Genomic DNA, 11,279 nt, shown 5'->3' on the forward strand with positions numbered 1-11,279 from the left:
GGGCTGGCCATGGCCTGAGGAGCATCTTGTTTTATTAAAGCACCACTGCCACTACAAAGCAACTTCTTGTTTAAAAAATGGCCTATGTGGCATCGTTATGAGTGTACGACAAAGTGTAAATAGGATAACTTTGGTCATGAAGTCAATCTCGTCCTAAACAGAGATTTGCGAGATGATAGGAAAAAATGTTATGTCACGAAATGAAGGGTACTGTAACAGTTTTCCTTGGGTTGGGTTTATTTCAATCCTGACCACAGCTGGCATCACCTAAGTATTCATCAAGCGGCTGCATTTCTTAATAACCAAGCCGAATCGGGAAGTTCAGCCCCCCTTTAAGGCCTAGCTATAGCTAGCAGATCTGCCTTCTGGTTCTTGACCAGACGGTTAGCTGCACATCCCCCTTGCCAATTGGGACTCAAGCTAAGCTATCTCGTTGGGCAGTTCCTTGGCCACACACACAATCGCGTGGCTAGGTCCAATCACTTGCCAGTAAACACAGACATGGTCTAATCTCTAGCAAGCAAACACACACCTGATCAGACACTTCTACTCCCAGCGGTGTTCTTGATGAGGGGGTATTATCCCAGTCAGCTAATAGAACTGATGGAGTGGAGCTGCTTTGCATGCTGGGTGACTTTTCTTTCCTTCTCTGGACACACATGAATACACAGAGAAACATTTTGGAACTTGCATTGGATAATATTCCTTCTATTTTAAATATCGGGTTTTTTTCTGGATCAAAACGAGTCTTAGGTGGTTGGACGTGGCAGAAGGCATGAGGGGGGCGTCGCCGACCGGACATTGTAGAGGCCCTCCTGTTGGAGCAATGACAAAATATAGCCGTTTTTAAGCTAATTTCCTGCAATTCTACACATTTTGCCATAACTTATGCTGTCATTATAACAAAATCAATGGGAGCCCATGCCATGGCAAAAATCCTCCTGAATGCATCATTTTTGAATTTTAGATTCTTATTCTTATTGACTAAACTTTTATTCTCAAATAGGATGTTTTTTCAAAATATATAGATTTGATTATCTTTTCTTCATACTTTATATCTTGTTTAAGATTACACCAAACATTTTTCCATCCCTGAAATGTAAATATAACATTTTTTTTAAAAGTATTTTACTGTTTGGACATAGGCAGCCCCAAAAAAAGAAATATGTGGTTATTGTTGCTCTATGCTCGGTACCATTTGCTTGTGTAAATGTCACTCATCATGTCATTATTGCTCCCCCTTGCAGCTGTACACTGTTGTGCATAATGTGAAGCACTTCAACGATGTGGTAGAGTTTGGTGAGAACCAGGAGTTTACTGACGACTTTGAGTACCTGGAGACTGGCCTGAAGAGCAGCCAGCCACTCAACACACGGTGCCTTAGGTAAGACAAATCCACTCAAAATTGTTCACCTCGGAAGGATCTTACCTGACTTAACATCCGTTCAATACATTTCCAGCTATATGCTCAAGTCTAGAAGACATGAGCAGATTTAGTATTATTTATACTTGTCCACTTAATCTTCTATGTACTCTTCTCCTCTGAACTTCTTTAAACAACCTCCCCCTCTCTTGCTCTCTGTCTAGTATAATCAGTCTAGCTGCAAGGTGTGCAATGCCCAGTTTCCGGATGCACCTACGGGCCAGAGGGAAGGTGGCTCAGGTCTTCAAGATGTTGAATGATGCCCCGCAGCATCCGGTAGGAATCAACCACAATTGACCCAAAATAAAGGGCTTCAGTAGGGTTACAATTAACCTCCCTCTGCTTATTTGTGGTGGCAGCATGACCTACTATTTGTCCTGTAGATACTTAAAAGTTTGCTATTTGAATATATAAGGGAAAGATTTCAAGGACTTCCCCTGCCACCAGTTGCTTCTGAACTCATTGTTGCCCCTACCTGCTCTCCCTTCACTCGTCTCCAGAACCTTGCCCTGTGTACGGCCTCTCTAATGTACATTCTAAGCAGAGACCGGTTGAACATGGACCTGGACCGGGCCAGTCTGGAGTTGATGATCAGACTGTTGGAGCTGGAGCATGACCACTCGGGCCACCACCAGGACCAGCTGACTGCCAAGGAGATGACCAAGGTCAAGGAGAAGATTCGCAAGTTGTGTGAGACGGTCCACAACAAGCACCTGGACCTGGAGAACATCACGGTATGCAGGGACAATCAGAATAATGATTATGTTTAATATTTATATTGATGATGATTGTGGGTTGGAGTTCTACAGCACTTTATTTTGTTTGTTTTGCAGTCGTGTCACTTGGCAATGGAGACCCTGTTGTCGCTGACCTCAAAGAGAGCCGGCGACTGGTTCAAAGAGGAGCTGCGCTTACTGGGAGGCTTGGACCACATTGTAGACAAAGGTGGGTGTTTGTGTGCGTGCATGTTCTGTTGAACTGTCGGAGCAGCTTTCTGCGCCAGAAGCATACTTTTTCTAGTTGTCCTAGTTCCTTTATTTGACAGTTGCATCTTATCAAGTTCAACTCACTTTGTTAGGCTATATTCATTGGCATATACACTACCGTTCAAAAGTTTAGGGTCACTTAGAAATGCCCTTGTTTTGAAAGAAAATCCTTTTTTGTCCATTAAAATAACATAAAATTGATCAGAAATACAATGTATACATTGTTAATGTTGTAAATGACTATTGTAGCTGGAAACGGTAGATTACTTTTATAAATGTATGAAATATCTACATAGGCGTACAGAGGCCCATTATCAGCAACCATCATGCCTGTGATGGTGCCAATGGCATGTTGTTAGCTAATCCAAGTTTATAATTTTAAAAAGCAGCCAAGAAGTGCTCAGCATATGTGGGAACTCCTTCAAGACTGTTGGAAAAGCATTCCAGGTGAAGCTGTTTGAGAGAATGCCAAGAGTGGCAAAGGGTGGCTATTTGAAGAATCTCAAATAAATTTGGATTTGTATAACACATTTTTGGCTACTACATGATTCCTTATGTGTTATTTCATAGTTTTGATGTCTTCAGTATTATTCTACAATGTAGAAAATAGTAAAACTAAAGAAAAATCCTTGTAGGAGTAGGTGTGTATATGTACAGTTAGGTTGGAGTCATTAAAACTTGTTTTTCAACCACTCCGCAAATGTCTTGTTAGCAAACTGTAGAGTTGGGGAGTCAGTTAGGACATCTACTTTGTACATGACAAAAGTAATTTTTCCAACAATTGTTTACAGACAATTCCAGTGGGTCAGAAGTTTACATACACTAAGTTGACTGTGCCTTTAAACAGTTTGGAAAATTACAGAAAATTATGTCATGGCTTTAGAAGCTTCTGATAGGCTAATTGACATAATTTGAGTCAATTGGAGGTGTACCTGTGGATGTATTTCAAGGTCTACCTTCCAACTCCGTGCCTCTTTGCTTGACATCATGGGAAAATCAAAAGAAATCAGCCAAGACCTCAGATTTTTTTTTTATTACCTCCAGTTGTCTGGTTCATCCGTGGGATCAATTTCCAAGTGCCTGAAGGTACCACGTTCGTCTGTACAAACAGTAGTATGCAAGTATAAACACCATGGGACCACTTAGCTGTCATACTGCTCAGGAAGGAGACTCGTTCTGTCTCCTGGAGATGAACGTACTTTGGTGTGAAAAGTGCAAATCAATCCCAGAACAACAGCAAATAACCTTGTGAAGATGCTGGAGGAAACGGGTACAAAAGTCTAAATCTAAATCCACTGTAAAACAAATTTGTACTTTTTGTAGAAATGTCCTCTGGTCTGATGAAACAGAACTGCTTGGCCAAATGACCATCGTTATGTTTTGGGGGAAAAGGGGGAGGCTTGCAAGCTGAAGAACGCCATCCCAACTGTGAAGCATGGGGGTGGCAGCATCATGTTGTGGGGGTGCTTTGCTGCAGGAGGGACTGGTGCACTTCACAAAATAGATGGCTTCATGGGGAATGAAAATGATGTGGATATATTGAAGCAACATCTCAAGACATCAGTCAGGAAGTTAAAGCTTGGTCGCAAATGGGTCTTCCAAATGGACAATGACCCCAAGCATACTTCCAAAGTTGTGGCAAGTTGGCTTAAGGACAACAAAGTCAAGGTATTGGAGTGGCCATCACAAAGCCCTTACCTCAATCCTATAGAGAATTTGTGGGCTGAACTGGAAAAACATGTGCGAGCAAAGAGGCCTACAAACCTGACTCAGTTACACCAGATCTGTCAGGAGGGATGGGCCATAATTCACCTAACTTTTTACCTAACTTTTTGAAACATTTTACCCAAGTTAAACAATTTAAAGGCAATGCTACCAAATACTAATTGAGTGAATATAAACTTCTGACCCACTGGGAATGTAATTAAAGAAATTAAAGCTGAAATAAATCACTCTCTACTATTATTCTGACATACATACAGTTGAAGTCGGACGTTTACATACACCTTAGCCTAATACATATCAACTCAGTTTCACAATTTCTGACATTTAATCCGAGTAAAAACCACTTTATTTTAATGTGAAATATCAGAATAATAGTAATGAGTGATTTATTTAGGCTTTTATTACTTCCATCACATTCCCAATGGGTCAGAAGTTTACATCATGCTTCACGATTGGATGGTGTTCTTCGGCTTGCAAGGCTCTCCCTTTTTCCCCCAAACACAACGATGGTCATTTGGCCAAGCAGTTCTATTTTTGTTTCATCAGACCAGAGAACATTTCTCCAAATGTGCAATCTTTGTCCCCATGTGCTGTTGCAAACTGTAGTCTGGCATTTTTATGGCTGTTTTGGAACAGTGGCTTCTTCCTTGCTGAGCAGCCTTTCAGGTTATGTCAATGTAGGACTTGTTTTACTGTGGATATAGGTACTTTTGTGCCCATTTCCTCCAGCATCTTCACAAGGTCCTTTGCTGTTGTTCTGGGATTGATTTGCACTTTTCGCACCAAATTACGTTCATCTCCAGGAGACGGACCGCGTCTCCTTCCTGAGCGGTATGACGGCTGTGTGGTGCCATGGTGTTTATACTTGCGTACTATTGTTTGTACAGATGAACATGGTATCTTCGGGCGTTTGGAAATTTCTCCCAAGGATGAACCAGACTTGTGGAGGTCTACATTTATTTTCTGAGGTCTTGGCTGATTTCATTTGATTTTCCCATGATGTCAAGCAAAGAGGCACTGAGTTTGAAGGTAGGCCTTGAAATACATCCACAGGTACACTTCCAATAGGTTAATTGGCATCATTTGAGTCAATCAGAAGCTTCTAAAGCCATGACATTATTTTCTGGAATTTCCCAAGCTGTTTAAAGGCACAGTCAACTTCTGACCCACCGGAATTGTGATGCAGTGAAATAATCTGACTCTATTAATAATGACTCAAACCGAAGTGTATGTAAACTTCTGACTTCAACTGTATGTATGTTCATTCATTCAGTCATTCATTCATTGTGTGTGTCTCCTGCAGTAAAAGAATGTGTCCAGAACCTGAGCCAAGAGGATGACAAGGAGAAGCTGGTGTCGTCGCTATGGGGGGCAGAGAGGTGTCTAAGAGTACTAGAGAGTGTAAGTACAACATCAAGGAGTGTTAGTAGGCTCAGATGTTTTAAATCCATTCATTGAGTACAAAATGGGAAAGTAAATAGACTGCACTCTCAGCCTCATCTAACCACTTTTTATTTGACCATTTTAAAAGGCATTTCAATGTCTTCCTGTCCTTCCATTGCAGGTGACTGTCCAGAACCCAGAGAACCAGGGCTACCTGATCGCCTACAAGGACTCTCAGCTCATAATGTCCTCTGCCAGGTGAGCGCGACTGGAACACATGCTCATCTTTTGGTGACTGAGCCCTGATCTTTCACTCCACCTCTTCTCGCTCTGCCCAGTCCCCACCTCTAGTATACTAGTATAGAGACCAGTCCCTGTAAAGGACCCTGTGTTAAATCTCTGTGCCTTCAGTTTTTCTGGGACTCAGAAGCTTTGACACCCTTAGGTGGCCAAGGAAGTCCCATTTAATTTGTATGATCTCATTTCTCACTCAGAGGTTTGCGGTACTGTGTGGACATGATCCAGCGCTACAGCCGGGAGGTGAACAGCTCTTTGTGTTCGTCAGGCACAGCGCTGCCCCACTCCAGCTTTAGTAACGTGGGCAAGGCCGTGGAGGACTGCATGAGGGCTGTCATAGGGGTTCTGCTCAACCTCACCCACGACAATGGTAATATCACTGCATCAGCACGACTTCTACATTCGGCAACACTGTAGCTAGCGCATTGCGGTCCCTAGCTAGTGCCTTGTGCTCTCTGCTCTCCGTTGTCCCACGGACCTCATCACAACTGTGCTAGAGTCCCCATAACACACACCTTCTTGGTGTGTTCGGGCTGTAGTACTTAAGCCTGACTGGTCTCAGGCCACAGCTGACTACTGCAGGGTGGAGGGACTGTGGTAACTATGGACTGTACTGTGGTTTTTAGAGTGGGGAAGCACTAAGACTGGAGAGCAGGACCAGCTTATCATCACAGCACTCAACTGCGTCCTACGGGTCCCACGCTACATACCTCAGGAACAACGCTTTGACATCCGAGTCCTGGTGAGCGTGTGTGTGTGAGAGGCCTTTATGTAAATGATTACACAAATCCAATTACCTGTACGATCTCTGAAAAATGTGGGTCCTTTGTACCCACTTTATTTGAAGTGCCCACAGGTTGAGGAGACCTTGAACGCTGACAATAGCTTGAATGCAAAAATATTTTGTCAGTCCTCTAATCTTAATGAATGACTAAGTAGTTATTAAAACCGAAGCTTCAATGTATTAATTTCAGGGTTGTTTGTACTCACAATGTTTTGTTACGGATCTTATTGAAGTGTATGTCCTTGAGTGCTTTTTTTAACAGCATCTCTCGTCCGGTGTGTGTGCTGGTACAGGGCTTGGGGCTGCTGATTAACCTGGTGGAGTACAGTGCAAAGAACCGCCACAGTGTGGTGGACATGGAGTTCAGCACAACCAGCCCTGAATGCAGCCAGGGAGAGGCAGGAGGAGATGAAACCCAGACCCCTGAACCAGTTCCAGCCTCTACAGAGATCGAGAACGGGGCAGAGCCACCTACAGAAGCCCCTTCAGAGTGTGCTGAGGAGAAGACCAAGGACTCTTCCTCGGGGGCCCTGGCTGCTCTGGTGCAGGTAAGAGTTTTGTTACAACTACATCACGACTTCAGAATAACTTACAGAGAAATGAGGCCAAATAACACAGGAAATTGAGTTACTCTTGTGACTTTGTGTCTGTCTTTTCCTCCGTCCACAGTTCTTCCTGGAGCGGGAGCGAGCGGCCATATTGGCCGAGGCGCAGACTGATAACCTCATCAGTGAGGCGCCCAAACCCCAGGACCAGAGCGGGGAGTGGCAGGAGACGTCGGGCGAGATCCAGTGGGTCGCCACGGAAACTAACGACAGTGAAAATGACAAGGAGAAGGACACAAAGAAAGAGGAGGAAGAGGAAGAGCTGGACCTCAACAAAGGTAAAGATGTGTGTCTCTGTGTGTAAAATCCCATTTTTGCAACAGCAATTTTCAATGCTATCATTGCTCCATGTTGAGTGTTGTTCTCGCTCTGGTGTTGTAGCTCTACAGCATGCTGGGAAGCACATGGAGGACAGCATCGTGGCCTCCTACACAGCTCTGCTCCTGGGCTGTCTGTGTCAGGGCAGTCAGGTAAGCTTCCGGCAAATTAGCTATACCCTATAACCCTGTTCCTCGATCCTGCCATTGGGGGTGCAGGCTTTTGTTCCATCTCAGCACCCACACACCTGATTCTATGAATCAATTAAGGGCTTGATTTCTGAGCTTGCAGGATTGAAGTATAGGCTTCTTCAAACCAGTGCCATTCTTCTGTCTTGATCACAGATCTCTTAGTGTGCTTCACACTTGTGCGTGAAGTTGAAGCTTGTCAAATCAAATGTATTGGTCACATATGTCCACGTGTTTAGCAGATGTTATTGCGGGTGTAGCGAAAGGCTATTACAATATTAGTTACAAAATAAATAAAGTATACATATTAACAAATAAGTGAAACGGTAAGGCAGCTGCAGTGCGGTACTTTGTTCATGGTGAATTAAAGAGGACATGATCGTGGTCTAAGACGCTGCTTCCATATACCGCTGCAGCATGTGTTCGGATCCGGCCCACTTTTATTTCAGCAACTCTCTCTTTCCTCTTTACCTCTGTCCTGTCCAATGAACAAACACAAGTACAAGAGGAGTGGGACTTTAGAAGGAAACATTACAAAATAAAAGTGAACCTGATCACTGATGCATAATGCTGTTTCAGAATTCACTTGTGTTAATAGTGAGCTATTAAACAGAACATAATGAAACAATACATTCACATTAAAAAAACTTAGTTTGAAGCTGAAGTGTCTCGTTGTAGCCTATTGCTAAATGGAAATCTGTGGGAAAAGCTAGTATCCTACTCCCTTAAACATCTCATTGTGACACTGATATTCTGCTCCACCTACATCGGTGCAGGGTTGATCAAGAGGTCTCCGGACTCAAAAACCAAACTTGTTATTGCTCAGGTTTTGTAGCTGGTTGCACATATATTTTCGGCGAGAGGAAAATGTTGCAGATTGCCACTTGATGTGTATTTGCTCATCTCTCCTCAGGTTAATGTGATTAATGTGCGGGGAAACCTACCCAAGGGAGATTTCTCCATCATGACAGAAATGCTGAAGAAGTTCTTGAATTTCATGAACCTCACTGTAAGTGGGAAATGTCTTTTTGATAATGGCCTAGCGTCTCACATGACTTAAAAGAATATATACCAGACACACAAACACAATACAAGCTAACTTGCTTTCCGCCCTCTCTTTTTCAACAGTGTGCATTTGGAACCACAGGGCATAAATCCATCTCTCGTGTCATAGACTACCTGGAGCACTGTTAGCTAATCCTTCTTTGCACTCTGACTGCACATAACGGTCCTGCTAGATCTGGCAACCCCAGCAGGAGGGGCTGTACAGAGAATCCACCAGAGGTCAACAGTGTTCCAGGGCAACGCTTCAACCTGCGTCCTCATTCTGAAGAGCAAGACACACAAACTCAGCACTTTCTGAACCAAAGCCACGTAAACATGTACCATTGATATTAATCAATGCTGTTTTAAATCTTCACACCATCCAACTACTGGTAAGATTCCTAGTTGCAGAGGACAGCTTGAGACTGCTGGCATGTGGAGTGAGTTTTTGTATTAAAAAATATATATATATTGAATCAAGGATGTAATCATTGATTAGCTTGAAAATAGCACTCATGGACACGTGTCAACAATGTCTGTTAAGTTGTGTGGAATGGTTGAATGCAAAAGATCAGTGTAGCCATTTACATGTTTGCCTCTGACGGTTGTAGCAAAGGGAAGGTCATTGTGGAAGACCCCTGTAGTTCTATCTAAGCTAAGCTTCAGCTCTGAATATGTCCATTATCTGTATAAGCTTACTGTCACGTCGAAATTCACCTCTGTTGAAATATTTTTTTCTTCAGTGCATCATGCTTGTTTAAGTTCTTAGAATGGCATGTCATTTAACAATCTAAATAGATTTAAAAGAGCTCAGCAGCTCTGGATGACTGTTAATGTTATTTAAATCTTTGTTTTTAAATAATGGCACTTGGCATTGTTTTCCTTCCTGCCTTTCCCAATTTGACTTTACAGTAAAGAAATTGAGTTTTGTTTGTTTTTAAAATAGCAGTTCAGATGATTTTAATGATTGTGGTTTTAATGTATTTATTTTACCATTAATGATCCAGATCTGATGCTGCTTAAGATGTTTCAAGTCTCTGTGCACTTCTTTACCTTTTACATGTTCCACTGAACATGTCACTTGAAGTGGCTGGGTATAATAACTGCTGTATATACGGTTTTATTAGACTCAGAGAGTCCTTGGTAAACCGGCCTGACATTAATAATAACCAAACCTCAGCCAACTGGCATAATCCTCACTGAAAAGGATTGTTCTTTGCCTATTATATTGTAACATTTGTTCTGTGGGCATTGTATCTAACCACTTCAAGTAGTGCCTATCCGGAACGAACACCTGGTCCTGGAGAGCTGCAGGGTCCATCCAGTCCTGCAATAACACACCTGATTAATATATATATATATAATAAAGATCAAATCTAATCAATTGTTACTGCAAGGCTGGATTGCAAGCCTATATACCTAGTACCCTGTGTTGGTGACCCCTGTCCTAGCCCCAACCCCCTAGGTACTTGTGGAGGTCTGAGGACTGGATGGTAAAATTCTACCTAGCCTAACAGAGGGAAAAGTGAAGTTGCTACCATATCTTTTTATGCATATCCTTTCGGCTCTACACAAGTGGTGGCAGTGGTTGGCTTTGTGTCTTATGTGTAGTTGGACCTGACCTTCCTACTCTGAGTGGTGAATCCCCTTAACATCCTTCCAGCTATACTATAACTAGTCCTTGTCCTCCAAGAAGATAGTGTTTGACTGACAGCTATACTGATAGCCGTTTCATGTAATTTCCCTCTGATTTGTAGAGCTGCAGTCGAACAGACATGTTTCTTGCGAGTTGATTTGCAAATCTGGTCATGGATGGAATTTCAGAATGTAAATAAAAACATCTGTAAATAGTGGTTAATGGATGTTAGAATGCTAGACTACTTTTCTGAAGCTGATATTTTTATTTTATACAACATTTCTCAGTTGTCATTTGAAGTAAAAAACAAAAAATGTATAAAAAAAGACAACTGCAAGGCAAAAAATGTTTGTACTGGTTTTGAGGACATTCTTTGGCTACATGTAAAGAATTGTAACTCAAATAAAAAGTTGCTACTTTCAGTATACTACTGTATCTTTCTCATGTATTTTTTGAGAAATACTTGTGTATGCATTCTGCCATTACCATACTGATGTGCTTAGCCTCAGGAGGCAGACACTTTAAAAAATATATGTAATAGAACTTGATATTGGTATTCGTGTGAAGAAGAGACCATATGCATGACTGTATTCTATCTTGTTTATCCTTATTTTCTCACCCCTATGAGGCCATGACTCTGTTTTTTTGGGCAGTGTGCGTGTGTGATGCTTCTCTTCTCACTCGCCCTCTCTCTGTGTCTCTGTGTGTGTTCATTCACCCTGACAGACTCAGAGCTGACTTTGACTGTACACAGACCGAGTGAGTTACACAATAGAAACAAGCGTTTTATACTTAACAAAGCACCACATATTGACAGTTGGCCTTCTGCTTGACTGGCAGCTGTTTAATCGAGACATATGCTGGTATGTGTTAATACCCCATTCTCTTAA

General features: G+C 42.3%; 1 protein-coding gene across 1 annotated transcript in view; it reads left to right on the plus strand.

Annotated features, from left to right (window-relative positions):
• LOC112254894 (wings apart-like protein homolog) overlaps positions 1 to 10,816 on the plus strand; it is a 31,869-nt gene extending 21,053 nt beyond the window's left edge. The window contains exons 8-20 of the mRNA XM_024427861.1: positions 1,248 to 1,384; positions 1,588 to 1,699; positions 1,924 to 2,157; positions 2,257 to 2,368; positions 5,438 to 5,535; positions 5,699 to 5,775; positions 6,012 to 6,184; positions 6,441 to 6,556; positions 6,892 to 7,146; positions 7,268 to 7,481; positions 7,585 to 7,673; positions 8,623 to 8,718; positions 8,838 to 10,816. Of these exons, the coding sequence (XP_024283629.1) occupies positions 1,248 to 1,384; positions 1,588 to 1,699; positions 1,924 to 2,157; positions 2,257 to 2,368; positions 5,438 to 5,535; positions 5,699 to 5,775; positions 6,012 to 6,184; positions 6,441 to 6,556; positions 6,892 to 7,146; positions 7,268 to 7,481; positions 7,585 to 7,673; positions 8,623 to 8,718; positions 8,838 to 8,903 (1,779 nt within the window). The 3' untranslated portion in view covers positions 8,904 to 10,816. The remainder of the gene's footprint in view (positions 1 to 1,247; positions 1,385 to 1,587; positions 1,700 to 1,923; positions 2,158 to 2,256; positions 2,369 to 5,437; positions 5,536 to 5,698; positions 5,776 to 6,011; positions 6,185 to 6,440; positions 6,557 to 6,891; positions 7,147 to 7,267; positions 7,482 to 7,584; positions 7,674 to 8,622; positions 8,719 to 8,837) is intronic.
• The last annotated feature ends 463 nt before the right edge of the window (positions 10,817 to 11,279 follow it).

This window comes from Oncorhynchus tshawytscha, linkage group LG01 (assembly GCF_018296145.1).
Source record: "Oncorhynchus tshawytscha isolate Ot180627B linkage group LG01, Otsh_v2.0, whole genome shotgun sequence".
Classification (NCBI taxonomy): Eukaryota; Metazoa; Chordata; class Actinopteri; order Salmoniformes; family Salmonidae; genus Oncorhynchus; species Oncorhynchus tshawytscha.